The sequence below is a fragment of the Trachypithecus francoisi genome, unplaced genomic scaffold (genome assembly GCF_009764315.1).
Source record: "Trachypithecus francoisi isolate TF-2019V2 unplaced genomic scaffold, Tfra_2.0 Contig01474, whole genome shotgun sequence".
Lineage (NCBI taxonomy): Eukaryota > Metazoa > Chordata > Mammalia > Primates > Cercopithecidae > Trachypithecus > Trachypithecus francoisi.
The window spans coordinates 3,332,586-3,356,072 of NW_022681435.1; the positions used below are offsets into that span (position 1 = coordinate 3,332,586).

General features: G+C 42.6%; 1 protein-coding gene across 3 annotated transcripts; it reads right to left on the minus strand.

Moving 5' to 3' along the window:
- Positions 1–480: 480 nt before the first annotated feature.
- NARS1 (asparaginyl-tRNA synthetase 1) lies at positions 481–23,162 on the minus strand. Of its 3 annotated transcripts, none has more exons than XM_033238544.1 (14): positions 22,656–23,145; positions 21,528–21,607; positions 16,998–17,156; positions 16,822–16,911; positions 15,098–15,176; positions 12,832–12,902; positions 10,533–10,619; positions 7,692–7,913; positions 7,381–7,580; positions 6,862–6,997; positions 6,083–6,196; positions 3,050–3,181; positions 2,594–2,725; positions 481–1,592 (listed from the first exon to the last, which is right to left on the minus strand). In XM_033238544.1, exons 1-14 carry the CDS (start codon positions 22,663–22,665, stop codon positions 1,461–1,463), a joined length of 1,644 nt encoding a protein of 547 aa, XP_033094435.1. In that variant the 5' UTR covers positions 22,666–23,145; the 3' UTR covers positions 481–1,460. The 3 variants fall into 3 exon arrangements, with proteins under 3 accessions (XP_033094435.1, XP_033094426.1, XP_033094447.1); XM_033238535.1 differs by having other exon boundaries at positions 21,528–21,610; XM_033238556.1 differs by lacking the exon at positions 21,528–21,607 and having other exon boundaries at positions 22,656–23,162.
- Positions 23,163–23,487: the final 325 nt, after the last annotated feature.

Genomic DNA, 23,487 nt, shown 5'->3' on the forward strand with positions numbered 1-23,487 from the left:
AGCGATTCGCCCACCTTAGTCTCCTGGGTAACTGGGATTACAGGCACCCACCATCATGCCTGGCTAAGTTTTGTATTTTTGTAGAGATGGGGTTTTACCATGTTGCCCAGGCTGGTCTTGAACTCCTGACCTCAGGTGATGCACCTACCTTGGTCTCCCAAAGTGGTGGGATTACAGGTGTGAGCCACCACGCCCGGCCTAAATGCTTCATTTTGACCTGTCATTTCACTTAATTGCAAAACAGGATAAAATCTAATGTCTCCAAAAGTAACACAAAAATGATTACAAAAAAGATGTAACCATGACCCACATATCTAATTTTAAAATATCATTCCTTCTCATTACCATGTAATGTTAGCAATACCTAAATTTAGTAGTACTTAATTTCACATATATACATCATAAAAAAGATAAAATAATTGCAAAAGCATGAACTAATGTGACAGAGATGTTTAGCTTTAAGAAAATTAAGTCAGCAAAGAGTTTTTACGGGTGTTCATTTATTGACTGCTGGGAATACGGCCTATTGAGAATACATGACATGCATTTGGTGGAGAAATCAACTAAATCTGAAATGAAGCCATTCAGTAAGCCTGCTGTGAGTTAATAAGGTAGCACAGACTATATCTAAGGACATGGTGGGGGCAACTCAAACAGCCACTGACAATTGTTATTAAGATTCCAGCTACAAATTCTTTTGGAACTTATTTATTCTTAATTACTCAGGAATTACCAGGAAAGAGGGAACATCAGTCTGCCTCTTTACCTTAAACTAATGCTAAGAGGGATATTGTGAATCACTAAAGAACTCTCCCCAAACTTATGCTCTTACTTCAAATCCTTTAAGGCAATTCTGTTTTCACAAATTCTTCCACATCAATTTGTATGCCTCAGAATTATAAGCAGCTATGTAGACTTAGAAAAGATTAATAACTGATACAAAAGACTATCATTTGATTCTAGTGTCTACTGCTGAATTATACTGTGTTCTAATAGGAGCAGATTTTTACACCATATTGCCAATTTCTTCCCCCAAGATTTTTGCTTTAACTCATTAATGCAATAAAATAAATCAAAGAATTCCAGGTACACTTAAAAGCACAGATAGATTAAGTTACTGGAATATCTTACACCATAATCTAAAATTGTTCAATTATATATACATATAACTTGAACAAAATGAATAACTTGAATAAAGCGAATAAAATGCTGGAATGTATCCCTAACTACAGTTTCATGCCAGGTATTTCCCCCAAACTTCATAATAGATATTTTTTCTTAAGATGATAACCTTAACTCGATGTTCAGGTGATTTGAGGTACTTTTTAAAGGTAGTAGAAAGAAACACAGAAAGAGAAAACCCCAATGAAACAAAAAAAGGAAGATCCCGGCTCTTTGTTTTCTTTTTTAAAGAGCCTGTTCCTTTCACAACCTTTCCTCCACACTTCTGGAGAAATTGGTTATGGCGTGCAGCGCTGGACAAATCGAGGGTATAAGCACACGTCTCGGATGTGATACCTATTCAGAATCCATGTTAAGAATCGTTCCAAGCCCAAGCCATATCCTCCATGTGGACACGTGCCATATTTTCTCTGTTTTAAAAAAAAAAAAAAAAGAAAGAAAGGAAGGAAGGAAAGAAAGAAAGAAAAGAAAAGAAAAGAGAGAGAGAGAGAGAAAGAAAGAAAGAAAAAGAAAGAGAGAGAGAGAAAGAAAGAAAGAAAGGGAGAGGAGTAAATACTTAGCTAAAAATTTCATCTAAGGTAGTTAAGATTTTCCACCATGAAAGGAGTTAGCTCACTGTGGTTAAGAATTCAACTACGGCCAGATTCAGTGGCTTGTGCCTGTAATCCCAGCACTTAATCTCTATGCCTTCATGAACCATGTGTAATGAAATAATTTGGTATGAAAAATCAACCAGGGAATAAGTACCACCCTGGAAAGAAGAAATTCTTAAAAACTTTTTTTTTTTTTTTTTTTTTTTTTTTTGAGGCGGAGTCTCGCTCTGTCTCCCGGACTGGAGTGCAGTGGCCGGATCTCAGCTCACTGCAAGCTCCGCCTCCCGGGTTTACGCCATTCTCCTGCCTCAGCCTCCCGAGTAGCTGGGACTACAGGCGCCCGCCACCTCGCCCAGCTAGTTTTTGTATTTTTAGTAGAGACGGGGTTTCACCGTGTTAGCCAGGATGGTCTCGATCTCCTGACCTCGTGATCCGCCCGTCTCGGCCTCCCAAAGTGCTGGGATTACAGGCTTGAGCCACCGCGCCCGGCCTCTTAAAAACTTTTAAAATAAGTCAATCTCTCTTTATGAGAGGAAAATTAAGAAGGGTACTAGATACTGGTAGGATCAATTTTTTAAAACTCAGTTGCAATCAACAAGCCAGCCGTTAAACAGGTTTTCCAATGAAATCAACACATAACTTGGCCAAGACAAAGCTGGCAATATTTACACACCACATTATTATAACCTGGAAGCTGAACACATACAGCTCATTCAAATACCAAAGTACTACCCTGAATTCTCCCCTTTTAAAAATTTCAATATATACAGAATGATTACAGTGAAAAAAATTTTGAGTGCTTAAAAAATTGGTTTTACCTGATCTGTATACCAGTAATAGGGAGCAGGGTCAATCCCTTCCCTTTTATAACCTGCCATTATTTCTTCAGCATCGCAGGTACGCATTGAGCCTCCCACAATCTCACCAACATTGGGCATCAACACGTCGACCTTTAAATATAAGTGAAAGAAGATACACAATTACTCTCAAGCGATCAGACACAGGACTGCTCTAGAGTTCAAATGAAAATTACGATTAAGCTCCAAGGGCTAAAGGAGGCACTATGATTACGTAATATTCAAATATTTACATTTCTCTAATTTAACCAAGCACGTCAACCTCAATCAGGGGAGGGGGAAAAACCCAATGTCTTTAAATATTGTCATTCTAGATAGAGAATGACATATTTGTCATGAGCTGTATCTGATTCCAGATGACAGTCCCCACCCCCTTAAAAAGCAAAATTATGAATACTCTTTGAAACAGAAACTGACAGATTCAGTAAGACGGGAATCCTCAGGACATCGCTGCATGTAGAAGGACTTGATCTCCACAGGAAATCGACACAGCAAGATTGGTTCATTAATGGTGTCTGTCATCAGTCTCTCAGGAGCTTCTGGGATATCCTGAGGTTAAACAAGACTTCATTAACATTTACAACTTAGATTGCAACAAGACAGAAGCAGCTCCTTCACCCTGTACCAGTCCTTCCTCCTATCAATTCAACAGAGTAGAGGAGACACACCTCCCCTTAACCCATACACATTTGTGTAAAGAATAATTTCTTTCAAAAAGAAATAAACATATTCTTAAAACTCATTTAATGAAGTGTAAAAGATCTGTCTCCCTTTACAGCATATCTCAAGCACTATGCTGCTTGACGAAGGAAAATCAAAAAAACAAAAACAAAAGCCAGCCTCAAGCTGTGACTAGACACAGCTCAGTATTTTTCTCAGTGGCCCGTTTTGTCTAGCTCTGAAGCAAATGAGGTCCACTTAGTCCCATAAGGCATATGGTAATCATGAATGCTCTAGAACATCATTGATCTACACACAGAGTATATTACTAATGGCACTAATCTTTAAACTCTGTTATCTGCCCTTCTTTCCTGTTGTAATCAATCAGTTATGCCTTCAATGACAGAAAGGCACAATCATAAGACAAATAACCAATGTCAAACTGGTAAGTGTAAGCACACCTGGAATAGTTGGCCAAACAATGTTAGATGATGACTCAAGCTCATTACTTTCTCTCTCAAAACATCCTTCTGTACCACACATAAAGTTAATACATAAGTTAAAACTGAAAAGTCTTGTCCCAGTAAAAACGGATTGAGAGAACTGGAGAAGACTCATAGATTTGTTTAATGAAGAAGTGAAATGGAGGTAGCAGGTAGCAATCACCCAGCACACCTGTTTTCAAGCTCCAGGCCCTGGAGCCCTTGCATCCTTGGAGACGCCAAGAGGCAACAGGAGATGAGCAGGAGAGCTCTAGTCTCTCAGCTTGCATCTGCTTTACACAGCAGCGTTCTGCATAAGATTTAGTTAGGGGAAAACCGGTCTTATTTCATACCCCCAAAAGCCTGAGGGCCATGTATCTACTCTAGTGTCCTCATGTGTGTGGAACAGCAATGTATAGTAAATGCTGACAGGCTCCCCCTGCCATTGTCCTGGCTAGGCATTTTGCTCCTATAGTCCCCACAATCTTGCAAAATGGATGTTACTTCCAAGGTAGAGATAAGGAACCTGAGAGGGGGTCACTGGTCTTCAGTTACACAGCACAAAAGAGGTGGGAGCTAAGCCCACCTGGGGGGGCTTCTGACTCCACAGCTTATGTTCCTTCCACTCAACTACACTATTTTACTAAGTAATACAAAATTTTGTCATTATACATTATAAACTGAATTCACAGGCTGGGCACAGTGTGGCTCACACCTATAATATCAACACTATACAGTGTGGCTCATGTCTATAATCTCAACACTATAATCTCAACACTCAGGTGGCTGAGGTGAGAGGATTGCTTGAGGTCGGGAGTTTGAGACCAGTCCAGTCAACAAAGCAATACTTCCATCTCTTTAAAAAAGAAAAAAACTGAATTCACAGAAACAATAAGAGTGCTTTACATAGACCTAGTATATTGTTTCTATTAATTCCTTCTAAAACCCAAAAGTAGTTAGTAGCAGCTACACACATTTCAACTCTAAAACAATTAGATGTGCAAATATTACATAAGTAATGGTTAAATGCATAGGAAAGAGGGCCTAGCATAGTGTTGAAAACTTGAACCGGATGCAGTGGCTCACGCCCGTCATCCCAACACTTTGGGAGGCCGGGGTAGGAGGACTGCTTGAGCCAAGGAGTTTGAGACCAGCCTGGGCCAACATAGGGAGATGCCATCTCTACAAATAAAAAATTAGCTGGGCATGGTGGCTCACATCTGTAATCCCAGCACTTTTGGAGGCTGATGTAGGAGGATCACTTGAACTCTGGAGTTCAAGGTTGTAGCCAGCTATGATCGCACCGATGCATTCCAGCCTGGACGACAGATGGAGACGCTGTCCCAAAGAAAGAAAATTTGCAACCCGAGTGCGTGCTGGGAGAGTGGTTCTCAGGCAAAACCAAAATGCTAAGTTTATCTGGGGCACTAGGCTACCTTTTCCAAGACCTTTTCTCTTGGTTTTGCATTTTTAACCAATGGCTATCTTCTTTCTCACCTTCCACATTAAGGAGCTTTAAATCACTGTTTTGGGGGAGGGGATGAACCTCTTTTTAAAAGCACAAGATACATTCTCCAGAAAAAAAAATATATATATGTATCTATATACCATCATTTTGCATGTGATTTCAAAGGCTTCACAACCTTCTAAAGCCCTCCTGCCAGCCTAGAGAATAAGGAGAGTTTATAAGCTGTGGCCAAGGAAGAACAATGAAGGAAGAGGGAAAAGGCAAAGCAGGAGACGTGAAGGCGGCTTAGAAACTCACACTTGGCCAGGAGCGGTGGCTCACGCCTATAATCCCAGTACTTTGGGAGGCTGAGGCGGGCGGATCACGAGGTCAAGAAATCGAGACCATACTGGCCAATATGGTGAAACCCTGTCTCTACTAAAAATAATAAAATTAGCTGGGCATGGTGGTGCGCGCCTACTACTCAGTAGTCCCAGCTACTCAGGAGGCTGAGGCAGGAGAATCGCTTGAATCCAGGAGGCAGAGGCTACAGTGAGCCGAGATCATGCCACTGCATTCTAGCCTGGGCAACAAAGTGAGACTCTGTCTCAAAACAAACAAACAAAAAAAACAAAAAAAAAAGAAATTCACTCACACTTACTGGACGCTACAGAACAGGCACTGTCCTAAGGCTGACTCTGTTAACTCAGTGAATCTGCAGGCAACCCCATGAAGCAGGTTCTGCTGTTACCATTTATTTGAGGACAGGCAGATGCCACCCACATTACTAGTTCATTAACCAGAAGAAGAGAACTGGAGCCCAATCCCACCTTGGAAACAATGAGAGAAAGGAATACATACTTCTCCAAATTCATAGAAAGTTCCATCTTCTTTCTTTATATCATGTTCTTTTAGCCAAATGATAGCATCTGAATAGTTCATCCGTTTGAAAGGCCGTTTGGGGGGCTGAAAGTTCTATAGAAGAAAGGAAAAATATAATGTGTATATATATAAATGTAAACATTAACACTAAAATTTCCATTAAAAAACTATTATTATAAAAATTATTATTATAAAATATTACTTCAGTTAGGGGTGGTGGCTCATGCCTGTAATCCCAGCATTTTGGGAAGCTGAGGTGGGCAGATCACTTGAGGTCAGGAGTTTGGGACCAGCCTGGCCAACATGGTAAAACCCCATCTCTACTAAAAATACAAAAATTAGCTGGGGGTAGTGGTGGGCTCCTGTAATCCCACCTACTCAGGAGGCTGAGGCAGGAGAATTGCTTGAACCTGGGAGGCAGAGGATGCAGTGAGCAGAGATCACGCCACTGTACTCCAGCCTGGGTGACAGAGCGAGACTCCGTCTCAAAAAAAAAAATACATACACACACACACACATAAAATGTCAGACTAGAAAACTATGTAGACATTCCTAAAATGCAAAATGAGTCTCTTCTTACATAACTGAAAACATTATAAAATTATTGACAATGACTAACATCAAATTCTAGTCTTCAAAATAATTAGTCACTTATTTCAGCTCACTAAGCCATCAAATCTACAAAAACTGAGGATGACGACTTCATTGTCTTCCAAAAATGGACTGTGACTTTTTCTTTCCATAAACACTGCACCTACCGGGTTGAGCTCATACACTATGCTCCCTGCAGGTGACTTCAATATTCGATCTACCACATCACAAATCAAGTCCTCCAACCGGTTCAGGAGGTCGTCAAAGGTCAGGAAAGGACACTCGGCTTCCACGTGAGTGTACCTGAAGAACGAGACACTAGTTCAGCACTGCTTTTCTCCTGCACTGTTTTTTCCTCCAGCAAGGCTTTTAACATCGGGAAGTTGTCCATAAAATTCCAACAATGCTACCAATTCCCAGCTTTGCAAATGAGCTGTGGACTCCCCTCTTCTCCACTGAGTAGCAATTTCCTGTTTGTTCCTTCATATATAAAAGATCAAGTCAAAGTGAAAAAAGAGACCTTAGCTATGATCTAAGGTGGCAAAACTTTGTCATATGTTCTTCCGTTAACCACTTAATATATCAGTTTTTCGTTTTTTTAAACAGACATAATTTACCTACACTAAGATTTCTTCTCTAAAGATATGAACTAAAAAGAAATTAAAAACAAAAAGACAATTTCATACTCAGCCAGGTGCCTGCGTGTTCTGGACTGCTCTGCCCGGTATGACTGCGCAATACAAAAAACATCTCCCAGGGCTGGGAGGCAGGTCTCCAAGTACAACTGAGAGGATTGAGTCAAAAATGCCTCTTCTCCAAAATAGTCAAGCTTGAAGAGTGTGGCACCACCTTCTACTTGTGTTTGCACTAATGATGGAGGAGTAACCTGTTCAAATGCAAAGAAGGAGTAAATCAATGTCTATCATGAGCACCACTATTCAAGTTTCAAAATGGCAAAAAATGTATTGTTTGCAAAAGCTGACGAACACATACTTACTTCATAGTACCCCCTATCAAAGAAGTGATCTCTAAAGCACCTGGTGACCATGGATCGCGCTTTGAGGATTTTGGACATGTTTTCTCCTCGGATCATCATGTGTCTGTTGTTGAGCTGGACATCAACATCAGACTCCTCATTGATCAGGTTGTCAGCTCCTCCAGCAGGGGCCAACCCAATTAGCTCCCAGAAGTCACACCTCAGCTCATGGCCACCTGGAGCCTGCATTTTTAAAAAGTGGGGTCCAGAGAAAGAAGGAAAAGGAAATAAAAAATTAACAGTATTGAGGATTTTAATTTATGTCAAAGTTTTGGTAAGCGGAGATTTTTAAGAACCTCATAATTCTCAGCCTTATTTTAGTTTTATATTGATATTTTTATGAATATTCTTTCTGGATACACACTCATATACACACAAATATCTTTTTTTTGAGATGGAGTCTCACTCTGTCGCCCAGGTTGCAGTGCAGTGGCACAATCTTAGCTCACAGCAACCTCCGCCTCCCGGGTTCAAGTGATTCTCCTGCCTCAGCCTCCTGAGCAGCTGGGATTACAGGCGCCCACCACTACACCTGGCTAACTTTTGCATATTTAGTAGAGACGGGGTTTCACCATGTTGGCAAAACTGGTCTCAATCTCCTGACCTTGTGATCTGCTCGCCTCGGCCTCCCAAAGTGCTGGGATTACAGGTGTGAGCCACCACGTCCGGCCTGTGCATTTCTATTTTTAAAAGATATTTGTGGCTGGGAATGGTGGCTCACACCTGTAATCCCAGTACTTCGGGAGGTCGAGGTGGACGGATCACGAGGTCAGGAAATCAAGACCATCCTGGCCAACATGGTGAAACCCCATCTCTACTAAAAATACAAAAAATTAGCCAGGCATGGTGGTGCACACCTGTAGTCCCAGCTACTCAAGAGGCTGAGGCAGGAGAATTGCTTGAACCCGGGTGGTGGAGGTAGCAGTGAGCCAAGACTGCGCCACTGCACTCTAGCCTGAGCAACAGAGCGAGACTCCATCTCAAAAAAAAAAAAAAAAAAAAGAAAAGAAAACAAATGCACAAACTACAAAATAAATTGTAATCCCACAACCTGGAGTCCCTACTAACTACTGTTAACATGCTGATATATTTTTCCAGCTTCTACTCATCTACTTTATTTTCATTTATTTATTTATTTTTTGAGATGGAGTCTCACTCTTGCTCAGGCTGGAGTGCAGTGGCACAATCTCAGCTCACTGCAACCTCTGCCTCCTGGGTTCAAGCAATTCTCATGCCTTAGCCTCCCAAGTAGCTGAGGTTTCCAGGCGCACACCACCACACCTGGCTAATTTTTTGTATTTTTAGTTGAGACAGGGTTTCGTCAAGTTGCCCAGGCTGGTCTCACACCCCTGAGCTCAGGCAATTCACCTGCCTCAACCTCCCAAAGTGCTAGGATTACAGGCATGGGCCACCACGCCCAGCCTTACTCACCTACTTTAAATTAACGTACTTGCACATATTAACTTCTAAAATGCAAAGGTTTTATTAAAAGCTGTTTATCTTTGAAACATATATATAGCAAAAATTCAAATTCTCCCTAATAATTTCATTAGAAAGCAATTCATTTTAAAAGCCACATATATGGAACATATAATTATCCTGGTGCCATAAAAACCACTTTATTTGGCCGGATGCGGCAGCTCACACCTGTAATCCCAGCACTTTGGGAGGCTGAGGTGGGTGGATCATCTGAGGTTGGGAGTTCGAGACCAGCCTGACCAAATGGAGAAATCCTGTCTCTACTAAAAATACAAAATTAGCCAGACATGGGGGTGCATGCCTGTAATCCTAGCTACTTGGGAAGCTGAGGCAGAAGAATCGCTTGAACCCGGGAGGCAGAGGTTGCGGCGAGTGGAGATTGCGCCATTGCACTCCAGCCTGGGCAACAACAGCGAAACTCTGTCTCAAAAAAAAAAAAAAAACCAAAAAAAACAGGCTCTCAAATTTTATTAAGAAATTATCTGAAAATTTTTAGGTGGGTTGTTAAGTTTTTATTTCCATCTGGCTGAAAAGTAATTCATATATATACAGCCCATGAGGATGATTCAGGAATTCTGTAAGGCTGGAAATCATTGTATTCTTTTTATCACGAGTTGTATAATGTACATATTTCACTGAAAAAGGCATACGGAATATGACATGTACTTCACATTTATTATATTTATATGCTGTGATGGTTAATATTAAGTGTCAACTTGATTGGAATGAAGGATACAAAGTATTTTCTGGGTGTATCTGGGTGTTGCCAGAGAAGATTAACATTTAAGTCAGTGGTCTGGGAGAGGCAGACCCACCCACAGTGTGGGTTGGCATCACCCAGTTGGCTACCAGCCTCACTAGAAAGAGCAGGAGGAAGAAGGTGGAAGTGTAGACCTGCTAGGTCTTCTGGCCTTCATCTTTCTTCCGTGCTGGATGCTTCCTGTCATCGAACATCAGACTCCAAGTTCTCCAGCTTGTGGACTCTTGGACTTATACTAGTACTTTGCTAGGGTCTCTTGGGCCTTCAGCCACAGACTGAAGGCTGCCCTGTCCGCTTCCCTACTTTTGAGGCTTTTGATCTTGGACTCAGCCACTACTGGCTTCCTTGCTCCACAGCTTGCAGATGGCCTATCGTGGGACTTCATCTTGTGATCTTCTGAGCGAATTCTCCTTAAAAACTCCCTTTCATATATATATCTATCCTACCAGCTCTGTCCCTCGGAAGAACCCTAATACATATGCCAAATGTACAACCCAAGACATTGGAAAACAAACCAATAAACAAACTATTCATTCACCCAGTGCGAAACTCAATCCACTCACCTGCTTGCCCTTTGGGGTAAGATTTAGCATTCCATACACTGCAACACTGCTCTCCGTGGACAACAGTACTCCATTGTAGCACTGACACTATAAAAAGATCAAAGCTCAACTTTAGTTATTTACATTGATTTAAAAATTCTACCATATAGAAAATCAAAGGGATTATTTACAAACAAGTTGTCTGATCAAATACTAGTAAAATAAAGAGTGAGATGGCCACATATTATTAATATTAAAATATAGCTATTTTTGTGGAAGACAGGTTTATCTATATATACACATATACATGTAAATATAAACATATACATGTACATACACACTTCACATACATATGAATAAACAACACTGACCCACATCACTTAAAAATATCTGGACAGTTTATTTATTTATTTATAAAAATCTAGACTATTAAAGTAACATACAGGTTGGGCACAGTGGCTCATGCCTGTAATCCCAACACTTTGGGAGGCTGAGGTGGGAGGCTCACTGGAGCCCAGGAGTTCAAAACCAGCCTGGACAACAAAGTGAGAGATAAATAAAAATTAGCTGGGTGTGGTGGTTCTTGCCTATAGTCCTAACTACTCGGGAGGCTGAGATGGGAGAATTGCTTGGGCCTGGGAAGTCGAGGCTGCAATGAGCTATGATGACGCCACTGCACTCTTTTTGAGAAACCCTGTGTCTCAAAACAACACACAAACAAACAAAAACCATACAAAGCCCATCTACACTATAATCACTTCTTACTGAAGTCATTAGGAAAAAATTGATGGGGAACTCTAAAAAGAAGAAGTCAGGCTGCCAACACCTGAACCCACTAGTCATAAAAAAGACAACCGGCCAGGCATAGTGGCTCATGCCTGTAATCACAGCACTTTGGGAGGCTGAGGCGGGTAGATCACCTGAGGTCAGTAGTTCAAGACCAGCCTGGCCTATATGGCGAAAACCTGTCTCTACTAAAAACAAAAAAAAATAGCTGGGTGTGGTGGCATATGCCTGTAGTCCCAGCTACTTGGGAAGCTGAGGCAAGAGAATCACTTGAATCTGTGAGGCAGAGGTTGCACTTAGCTGAGATCACGCCACTGCACTCCAGCATGGGTGACAGAGCAAGAATCTGTCTCAAATAAAAAAAAAAAAAGACAACCACACCTTACGTGCCTCTTGACGTGATGCAACTAAAAGAACGTAGCTTTGCCCAAGAAGTAGTTGTGCCAAAAAACTGAACCTAATCAGACTTAACCTCCAACCTCCAATTTATAAAAAATACAGAGACTAGAAGAACACGCTAAAGACCACCACAAGGATGCAACCAACCAAATCCAGAATGTGAGAAGTTCCACAGGACAATCCACCAGGGTTTTCCCAACAAATCTATATTAATGGGTGGGTGAGGGGCAAAAGAAAAGAGCATGCAAAGGGAGCAGCAGAGTTACAAAGAAAATTTCAAAGTCATATTACTAAATGCAGCATGTTAATCTTGTTAGAATCCTCATTCAAATCAACCAACTATAAAAAGGCAGTATGAACTGGTAAGAATCTGGATATTAGATCATATTTAGTAGTTGTATTAATTTGGTGGAGGGTGTGATAATAGTAGGTGACTATATTATCTTTCCTTCTTTCTTTCTTTTTTTTTTTTAAGACAAGGTTTCACTCTGTTGCCTAGGCTGGAGGGTGGTGGCATTATCTTGGCTCACTGCAACCTCTGCCTCCCTGGCTCAAGCCATCCTCCCACCTCAGCCTCCTGAGTAGCTGAGACTACAGATATGTACCACCATACCTGATTAATTTTTGTATCTTTTGTAGAGACAGGATTTCACCATGTTGCCAGGCTGGTCTCAAATTCCTGGGCTCAAGCAATCTGCCCACTTCAGCCTCCCAAAGTGTTGAGATTACAGGTGTGAGCCACCATGCCCAGGCACATTATTTTTCTTAGAGATGCATAAGCATGTGTATTTAAATGATATGATGTCTAAGAGGCAATATCTTACCAGGATTAGCCATATACTGGTAGTTACAGAAGCTGGGTGATGGGCATTTGAGGATTTTTTATATGGTTCTATATTTTATTGTGCTGGAAATTTTCCACAAAAGTTTTCTTCCCCTAGCCTTATTAAGGTATAATAAACAAATAAAAATTGCATGTTTATAGTATACAATGTGATATTTTGATTTATTGACATTCATTGTCAACAAAATAAAAATTTTAAATAAATGTATACAGATTCTAGAATTCCCAGAACAATAAAGGAATCTACTGAAAACATCTAATTTTCAGGCAAAAGTAAGAGAAAATATTTACCAACTCATCCGCCAAGACACATTGAAGATAACCCGTACCATCTCGCAACACCAGAAACATTAAATTCTTTCCTAAAAATGAGAAATAATAATTTAGGCAGACTGTTCTCAAGGCACCAAATTTATATATATAATGTTAAAGATAGGGTCTCACTTGGTCACTAAGGCTAGAGTGCAGTGGCACAATCACAGCTCACAGCAGCCTCCTGGGCTCCAGCAAACCTCTCACCTTACCCTCCTAGATAGCTGGGACTACAGGCACATGCCACCACACCTGGCTAATTACTTCGTAGTGACAGGGGTCTCACTGTGTTGCCCGGACTGGTCTCAAGCTCCTGGACTCAAGAAGTCCTCCTACCTCAGGCTCCCAAAGTGCTGAGATTACAGGTGTGAGCCATTGCACCCAGCCATGACTTAATCTTATCCAAAGGAAAATCCAAGGTTAAACACTGAAGTTCAGACCTCCCACATGGCTCCCTGACCATGAAGTACCCACTGGTCATACCACTACTCAGTATCTGTAAAATATTTTATTTTCAATGTATTGGACTTTCAAATCTTACATGATCCCCAAGATATACACAACCAGGTGAAAGCAAGACAGAAGGCAACATGAGTCAAGGCATTACGCCTTATCCACCTTTGAATCCCCTGCAATGTCTGGTGTAGTACTGTGCACTCAGTGGGTGATGCATAAATGTTCTTGAACAAAATCACTTTTTCTTATTTATGTCCCAAAGGTTCATTACTGAAATCCACTCAAAACATTTCATTTGTATTTTTTGTCCCCTCCTTGCCGCTTTTTTTTTCAGATGGAGTTTCGCTTTTGTTGCCCAGGCTGGAGTACAATGGCATGATCTCGGCTCACTGCAACTTCCGCCTCCCAGGTTCAAGTGCTTCTCCTGCCTCAGCCTCTCGAGTAGCTGGGATTACAGGTGCCCACAACCACACCCGGCTAATTTTTGTATTTTTAGTAGAGACAAGGTTTCACCATGTTGACCAGGCTGGTCTTGAGCTCCTGACCTCAGGCGATCCACCCACCTTGGCCTCCCAAAGTAGTGGAATTACAAGTATGAGTCACCGCACCTAGCCCATCCCACTTTTTAATGAAAGATTTGCTAAACCCTTATAATAAATAGTAAAAGTAATAATATTTATATATTATAAAATATATAATAAAAAGAGAAAGAGGAAACAAAATGTCAGAACCAAGGGAGAATGCAAATACACTGTTTTTAAGAGTCAAAACTATGGCCAAGTTTTGGCCAAGTTTACTCAGATGTAAACTTCCTATATGTCACACCCCTTGGTTTTCCCTAAGTAATTAAAACTGGTCTCAAACTCCTGACCTCAGGTGATCTGCCCACCTCAGCCTCCCAAAGTGCTGGGATTATAGGCTTGAGTCACCACGCCCAGCCAGATTTCCAGTAGTTCTTATTGCTGATGAATTTTTCTATTATTTCCTTAGTGATGGAGCTGGTGTTTTTTGGCTACATTCACCAGCCCCTTCCTCTACTCATCTCCTTTCTCGCTCTCTTGCTCAGGCTAGAGTGCAGTGGTGCAGTTTCTGCTCACTGCAACCTCTGCCTCCTGGGCTCAAGCGATCCTCCCAATTTGACAAATACTTGACAAATATTTACTGGACACGTCCTCATCACTGTAGTGATGCTACAGTGTTTAACTGTTTAACTGTTAAAATAGCATTTAAAAATGTTTATATTTTCAATAGTCATTTTAAACAAGAACAAATTTAAGATATAAATCACTCTATCCTTTAAAGCCAGATGAGGTGCTATGTGCCTGTAATCCCAGCTGCTCAGGCTGAGGCAGCAGGATGGCTGGGGGGAGTTCTAGCCAGTATACCAAAAAAAAAAAAAAAAAGAGGGCCGGGCGTAATGGCTCATACCTGTAATCTCAGCACTTTGGGAGGCCAAGACGGTGGATCACATGAGGCCAGGAGTTCCAGACCAGACTGGCCAACATGGTGAAACACTGTCTCTACTAAAATTACAAAAATCAGCCAGGTGTGGTGGCAGGTACCTGTAATCTCAGCTACTCAGGAGGCTGAGGCAGGAGAATTGCTTGAATCTGAGAGGCGGACGTTGCAGTGAGCCAAGATAGCACAACTGTACTCCAGCCTGGGCAATAAAGTGAGACTCTGTCTCAAAAAAAAAAGGGAGAAAAAACCCCCTGCATCTCTTTGTTTTTCTTCATCTAAGGCCACGGATATTTAAAAATCAGAAAGAAGGAAAAGCTTTGCCATTTACCTTGCCTACGCAGCCTGTGGACCCAGCCAAACACCTTTACTCTTTGGCCTCTATATCCTTCTAATGCACTAATCTTCACCTGTCAAATTGAAATAAGTAACATTTGTTCAATAATGTCATTTATACACACCAACTTTTTCACTAATATTAGACAGACGGTAGTAAAGTGTTAAAAATCACAAATGGTTCAAAACCGGAGACAGACCCTCTACTGCAGGCCGGAACCAAACTCATTTCACTGTATTGGAGTGGTTTAAAACAAAAAAAAAATTCAAGTCTTCTTTCTTAGGGTAAAACTGGTAATGAGAAACACCCAGAAGCATTTCAGATATTGCTAGATGAAATTAATTAATAAACGAATTCATTTGTCCTAAGTGGAGCACTTGCGTCCCACAATAGCAACAATCCCAGTCCACACACAGCCTTTTCCATGACCCCACAGTTCTTCAATACCTTCCAGAACCTGGTATCTAAAAAGGCTCTTTTGTTTGGGGGATGAAGGAGAAAGGAGATGAGTAGAGGAACGGGTTGGTGAACGTAGCCAAAAAACCCCAGTTCCATCAATAAGGAAATAATACAAAAATTCATCAGCAGTAAGAACTACTGGAAACCTGGCTGGGCGTGGTGGCTCAAGCCTGTAATCCCAGCACTTTGGGAGGCTGAGGTGGGCAGATCACCTGAGGTCAGGAGTTTGAGACCAGTCTGGCCAACGTGGTGAAACCCCATCTCTACTAAAAATATAAAAATTAGTCAGGCATGGTGGCGGGCACCTGTAATCCCAGCTATTTGGGAGTCTGAGACAGGACGATCACTTGAATCTGGGAGGTGGAGGTTGCAATGAGCTGACATCTTCCCACTGCACTCCAGCCCGGGTGACAACAGCGAAACTCTGTCTCATAAATAAATAAATAATAAAATAAAATAAGAACTACTAGAAATCAAACCATTCTCATTCATAGTCCAGCAATCTATTTGGGATCCAGAAAGAACAGAAGGAAGAACAGTGAACCTAATTTCACAGTTCACAAACTTTTATTCCATTTAAATAAACATGAAAATCATGGATTTCAACCTCTTCATTTTATAAGCAAACTGACTACTAGAGAGGGTTAAATCACTTGACCAACATCATGAAGCACAATCAGGCCTGGGTCCCCTATCTGCTGGCATTCAGTTGGGACAGAATTCATTCAACATGCATTTACTCAACTGTGTAATAAAATGAACCCCTAAAGTACTAGCCTCATAACTCTAAAACATTATTTCTCTATGTCCCTTCTGAAAGGAAAGAAGGCCAGGCATGGTGGCTCACGCCTGAATTCCCAGCACTTTGGGAAGCTGAGGTGAGAGGATCCCTTGAGCCCAGGAGTTTGAAACCAGCCTGGGCTATATGGGAGACTGTTTCTACAAAAATTAAAAAGAAATAAAAGTTAGCCAGGTGTGGTGGTGTATGCCTGTGGTCCTCGCTACTTGGGAGGCTCGCTTGAGCCCAGGAGGCAGAGGTTGCAGTGAGCAGAAACTGCACCACTGTACTCCAGCCTGAGCAACAGATCGAGATTCTGTCTCAAAATAAATAAATTAAAATTTAAAATTAAGAAATAAAAAGTAAAAGGAAAGTAAAAACAAAACGTAAAGGAACAAACCATATGGCATGCCCCTCACACACAGAAATAATGATCTGATGTAGCCAAGTCCACGGTATTTGAAAAGATAAACAAACTTACACATTTTGGCTCTGGGAGACCTGGATCGTTTTTAATGGTAATCTTCTTTGCTTCTTCCAGGTTCTTTTCTCTTCGTAAACTATCTTCTGCCTAATTTTAATGATGAAGCAGTTGGTTAACATTGTTTCCAGAGTTCTAACTTTAGCAACGTTCACTGTGGCAAGTTCAGGACTCACCTCTTTCTTTTCCCGGGATTCACTCTTCATTTGTTCCCTATGCCACATCTTTTTAATGTTCTTCAACTGTGATTTAGAAATAACATTCCACCTCTCATTTTCTTTTTGTGAATCTACATAAATGGTAGGAAATGGTTCTTTTCCTACTGTCATCAAAGCCTTGGGTAGAGAGGAGAAAAAAAGACAGTTCTTGAACATCGTACAACACTTAAAATCAAAATAACATCTCAAGTATAAGGCAACTTGAACAATCTAAGTATAAAGACCCCAACACCCAAAAGCTGATGCCAGCGGAGTGACTGGTTGAACATTTAAGAAGCACACTGGTTAGCTGGGCATGGTGGTTCATGCCTGTAATCCCAGCACTTTGGGAGGCTGAGGTGGGCAAGGTCAGGAGATTGACATCATCCTGGCTAACATGGTGAAACCTCATCTCCACTAAAAAAAATATACAAAATTAGCTGGGTGTGGTGGTGGGCACCCGTAGTCCCAGCTACTCAGGAGGCTGAGGCAGGAGAATGGTGTGAACCCGGGAGGCGGAGCTTGCAGTGAGCTGAGATCGCGCCACTGCACTCCAGCCTGAGCAACAAAGCAAGACTCCGTCTCAAGAAAAGAAAAAACAAAAGAAGCACACTGGTTAAAGCTGAAGCTCTGAGGTCCTCTTACAAACAATTCCAGCAAGTTCAGGCATACACTATACAGTTCTCCAGGACAAGCAGACTACAAGCAAGTGGCTGTAGCAACCAGCACAGGTACACAGAAAACAGAAGAGACACCTGACAGCAAAAGCCAACTGCAGGTGACATCTAAAACGTAGCCCTCTGTGAGAAATCAGAGAAGTGTCAGACATTTTTGAAACCTTCAACAAAACAATGGTTAAGAACACAAAAAGGGGCTGGGTGCGGTGGCTCACACCTGTAATCCCAGCACTTTGGGAGGCCGAGGCAGGAGGATCACAAGATCAGGAGATCGAGACCATCCTGGCTAGCACAGTGAAATCCTGTCTCTACTAAAAATACAAAAAATTAGCCAGGCATGGTGGCGGGCGCCTGTAGTCCCAGCACTTTGGGAGGCCAAGGCAGGAGGATCACAAGATCGGGAGATTGAGACCATCCTGGCCAACACAGTGAAACCCCGTCTCTACTAAAAATATAAAAAATTAGCGAGGCGTGGTGGCAGGCGCCTGTAGTCCCAGCTACTTGGGAGGCTGAGGCAGGAGAATGGCGTGAAGTGAAGCTTGCAGTGAGCCAAGATCGCACCACTGCACTCCAGCCTGGGCGACAGAGCGAGACTCCGTCTCAAAAAAAAAAAAAAAAAAAAAAAAGCTAAACTCATTTAATCTGAAAAATTCCCACACTGTAGAATACCTCTTTGCAACAATGGAACATATCAGGCATTGCTGTGTTACATATCATGGGATAGTTTATCGTTTGTGGTTTTCAAAACACAGTTGAAAGTATATAAAAGATGAATACTTTAAAGCCTCAAATAATCTTTCGAAATCTCTTCCAAGTTATTAAATCAAACAAGAAATGCAATGAATTATTCTCTTGTTGCAAGATCTGCAGCCTATAAAAACGGACTTTTTCTCAGTTCTATGACTGCTGCAGAGAAAGAGGGAATCTGGATCTTTTGAAAACATTCAAAGGCTAGGCGTGGTGGCTCACGCCTGTAATCCTAGCACTTTGGGAGGTCGAGGTGGGCGGATCATGAGGTCAGGAGTTCAAGACCAGCCTGGCCAATATGATGAAACTCCATCTCTACTAAAAATACAAAAACTGGCCAGGCGTCATGGCACACATCTGTAGTCTCAGCCACTCGGGTGGCTGAGGCAAAAAGAATCTCTTGAACCCGGGAGGCAGAGGTTGCAGTGGACTGAGATTGTACCACTGCACTCCAGCCTGGGCGACAGTGCAAGACTCCTTCTCAGAAAAAGAAAAAAAAAAGAAAAAAAAAGAAAACATTTAATAGTCCATCCTTTTAACAACTAGACATTGTAAGAATACATGTAGGGCGCAATGGCACACGCCTGTAATCCCAGCCTTTAGGAGGCAAGGTGAGTGGATCACCTGAGGTCAAGAGTTCGAGACCAGCCCGGCCAAAATGGTGAAACACCATCTCTACTAGAAATAATAATAATATTAAAAAAAAATTAGCCAGGCATGGTGGCGGGTGCCTGTAATCCCAGCTACTCAGAAGGCTGAAGGAGGGAGAACTGCTTGAACCCAGAAGGCAGAGGTTGCTGTGAGCCGAGATCACACCACTGCACTCCAGCCTGGGCAAGAAGAACGAAAGTCTGTCTCAAAAAAAAAAAAAAGATAGCCATTGATTAAAATGCAAAACCAAGAGAGAAGGTCCCATGAATACATGTAAGTCATTCAGAATTCACTGACTACCCGACAGTCTGTACTGATCCCTCCTTTTGTATCACTGAAATTGAAAGAGCCAAAGTATCAGTTCCCAAATCAGAACGCTACACTTTTGTTAAGAGCGACATTCTGCAAATGTTCATCTAAACAGTGTTGTCAGTTTTTGGGAGCTGCAAAATGAGGCAACCAACAATGTAGAAATGAAAGATTTCCCCTTAAGAGCGGTTAAAAAGTAAAACCCAGACAGGAGTGGTGGCTCACACCTGTAGCCCCAGCACTTTGGGAGGCCAAGGCAGCAGGATTGCTTAAGCCCAGGAGTTTAAGTCCAGCCTGGACAACATTTGTAGACCTCGTATCTACAAATAAGAAACCAATTAACTGGGTGTGGTAACATGCCCCTGTGGTCTGGGCTACTTGGAATGCTGAGGTGGGAGGATCCCTTAAGCCCAGGGTTGAAGCTGCAGTGAGCCATGATCGTGCTACTGCATTCCAGCCTGGGCCACAAAGTAAGATCCTGTCTCAGAAAAAAAAATAAAATTAAAAACAAGTACCCATGTATGACACACCGAAGTATAACCATATGGTATGATCTAAAAGAGGAGAGAGGAGAATGCTCCCAGGATAGGAGGACCTGATAGTAACTATAAATGTGGTAACACAGTTAACAAAAGGGAGGCACAGAAAGAGGAGGGTCAAGGCACCGCTTTTCCTAACATACTTCAAGGAAGAAACTTTGTTGTTGTTGCTGCCCAGGGTGCAAAGCACTGACACAATCATGGCCAACGGCCGCCTCAACCTCCTGGGCTGACATAGTACCCTCGTCTCCCGAGTAGCCGGGGCCACAGCTGCATATCACCATGCCTGGCTAATCTTTTTTTTTAAAATTTTTTGTAGTTGGCGGGGTGTGATGGCTCACTCCTATAATCCCAGCACTTTGGGAGCGTTAATACCCTATCTTTATTTTTTAAATTAAATTTATTTAAAAAGTTTTAAGAAGTTAAATTTTTTATAGAGATGAGGGTCTTACCATGTTGCTCAGGCTGTTCTCAAACTTCTGGGCTCAAGCAATCCCCCAGTCTCAGCCTCCCAAAGTGCTGGGATTACAGACCTGCGGCACCAAAGCCCAGACCCAAGGAAGGAACTTTTAACCATCTTCCTTATGTGGTAGTTGTAGCCAATGGATTCTAGCATATGAGTTCAACAGCCAAGTCCATGGTCTATTTTAAGAAGGTTGTCTTAGGCCACACTTTACCCTGATACAATCAACTACCTAACACCCACGTTGTGAGTCCAAGCCCCTCCTTTTTTTTTTACTTTTGAGACAGGGTCTCAGGCTAGAGTGCAGTGGCACAATCATGGCTCACTGCAACCTCCACCTTCCAGGCTAAAGCAAGCCTCCCACCTCAGTCTCTGGAGTAGCTGGGACCACAGGCACGCACCACCATGCCAGGCTAATTTTTATGTTTCTTATAGAGACAGGATTTCACCAAGTTGCCCAAGCCGGTCTCAAACTCTTGGGCTGAAGTGATCAACCTGCCCCAGCCTCCCAAAGTGTTGAGATTATAGGTGTGAGCCACTGCACCTGGCCTAAGTCCAAGCTCTTGACAAACCTCTTTGAGAATGAGCTAAACTCATTCAAAGATTCTAGATCCTGAGAAATAATTGCACATTAATTAATAAATGGGCATTCTAGCTTTAAGCTCTAAGTCTTGAGTCAGCTCCAAGAATCCATTCTTGGTGTGCTGGTATAAACCAGGTCTTGGAGTCAAATCTCAGGATCACACTCTGAATTGTGGTAAATTCACCAAAAGCCCTCTCAGGAGCCCCCTGGTCATGAGCTCACTGTGATTGGGGAAAGATAACTTTTATCTTTACAAGAATTGAAAATCCAGCAATCTGACTCATTGGAGAGAAAGATTCCAAGAAGCAATGCCATGTGGTAAAAAAGAAGATACCTTTTTTTAAAACGTTAAAGTAAGTTTAGACTTTGATCATCTAACAATCTTAAAGTCACATATCTGTACACATTCCTTACTTTCCCTTTTCTGAAAACTCTCTTTGGAACTCAGGCTTTGAAATTAAATTCTTGACAAGTCACACGATAACTGACATAAGTCATTAATAAATGCAGTCTCATTTTCCTAATGAGAAGAGACTCTACCTTTAGACCAGTTTTAAATGGTTTCTCCTTGGTTCCATCTCCCGTGGCATCGCTTCCCTCTCGGTCAGAGACGTACAGCTCTGCTGTTTGACAAAATGAGGGTAAGTTGTGGTCTGGCCATTAACTATTGGTCACCTTACTACTTTATTCATTCCTTACCTTTGTAAACAGAACAAGCATCGATTAGTAAAAAGTACTGAGGTCCATAAGAAATTAATATCCTAATTATTTCCCCACTCCATTTCAATAACCTCTATCTCATAAAAACATTAGTTAACAATCCAGGTTTTCAAAATGAACTCTGATCATTTCACTTTGTGATATTTATTCTATCCACTTGGGCACCCAAAAATAAAAAAAGGGCTTTGAAGTTGGTCAGACATACGCTGGAATCTGGGATTTTGTACTTTAAAAGGAAGGGTGACTCTGGAGAATTTACTTAGCCTTTCTGAGCTTATTTCTTTATCTATAAAATAAGAAAAACAATCCCCATCTTGAAAGGCTGTACTGAGGATGAAATAAAATAACACATACAAATCAGATATCCCAGTGCCAGTTTTTGTAGAGATGGCAAATAAACACCAGCTCCCTCTGATCTTCAAAGGAAACAGAAGCTCTGAGGTTGGAAAATTTCAGGCCTCACAACTAGTAGGTCTGAACAGTGACATCCATCCAGGTCTCTCTTTTTTTTTTTTTCCTACTGCACAGTATGGTCTCCCCGGAAACCTCAATAAAAAAATGAGGCTGGGAGAAAAACAACTGGAATCCTAAAGCCTCTTCCTGACGATCACTTTGAAGATCTGCAGGAGTAGGGGCTACCCTGTGTCTGAATCCCTCCCAGCGCCTGAGTCTCGGCGTAATCGGGACGTTTCGCAGCGGGGCAGGGGCAGGGCCCGGAGCCATCGCCATTGCAGCCCGGGAGAACGACGGACTCGGGGAAGCCGGGCCTGGCCCTTCAAGTCCCGGGCCCAGCAAGGGCCGGGACCCTCCCTTCCTCCCTGCAATCGGTCCCCAAACATTCGCGGGGCGCCCACTCTAGTACGCACTAAGGAAAGCGCCGGAACCCGGATGGAGCAGAGTTCCTGCCCCAGGCAGGGAACACCGGACCACACACCGAGTCTCACCCACCTAGCACCATGCCTGCAGTGGCCCTGGTCACCTCCAAGGACACAGACTGCAATACCGCCGACGTCTTAACACCCCGACGTGCACCAACGGTTTCCGCGACTCCGGCGTTGCATCAGAGAGCGTAGAGCAGAGACCGCCTGCGTGAATCAGCCGACCGCCGCGGTTCCATTGGTTACGAGAGGCGGGCGAGCGGCGCCGGGGCCACCATGTTTGGTGAGGGCAGAGACAACTTCCGGATCCGGAGACGCACCGCCCCACGCGTTTGCGCAGCTCAGAGTGCGCCGCCTGTCCCGGGGCTGCTTGGCCCTGGAGACCCTGGCACAGCGTCACTTTTGCATTCTTTCTTCCCCACCTCCCCAGCTTTCCTTTCTGAACTTTTCAATTCTGTCCCAGCTGGAGGCGTGCGAGTCCTCTTGCAAACCAGACCAAAGGATGTCACCCCGATCCCCAGATGCTGGAGGCTGGTTGAGTTCCTGTCACCAGCAAACACCATGCCAGCTGCGAGACGGGGTGCGCGGCGGTGGAGGGGACGCAGCGGGATGCGTTAACTTTCTTACCTCCGTGAACCAATGTCTCTCGGTGTTCAGGACAAGAACTATGGTGTATGTTCATTTAAAATTACAAGGATTACTGTTAGGGAGTCCATAATAATGTGGTGGAAAAGAACAAAAGGGCTTCGGAATACAAACCTGCGTTCTGCCTTTTACTAACCGTGTGTCTTCAGATAAATTATCTAATCTGAATGAGCTTCATTCAGCGAGTTTGGGGACCGATTGCAGGGAGGGAGGGAGGGTCCTGGCCCTTGCTGGGCCCGGGACTTGAAGGGCCAAGC

Coding starts and splice junctions, on each gene's coding strand:
- NARS1 (XM_033238535.1), bottom strand. Junction 16,912..16,997: donor AATCCCGGGAAAAGAAAGAG/GTGAGTCCTGAA, acceptor CATTAAAATTAG/GCAGAAGATAGTTTACGAAG. Junction 12,903..15,097: donor CCACAGGCTGCGTAGGCAAG/GTAAATGGCAAA, acceptor TCTCATTTTTAG/GAAAGAATTTAATGTTTCTG.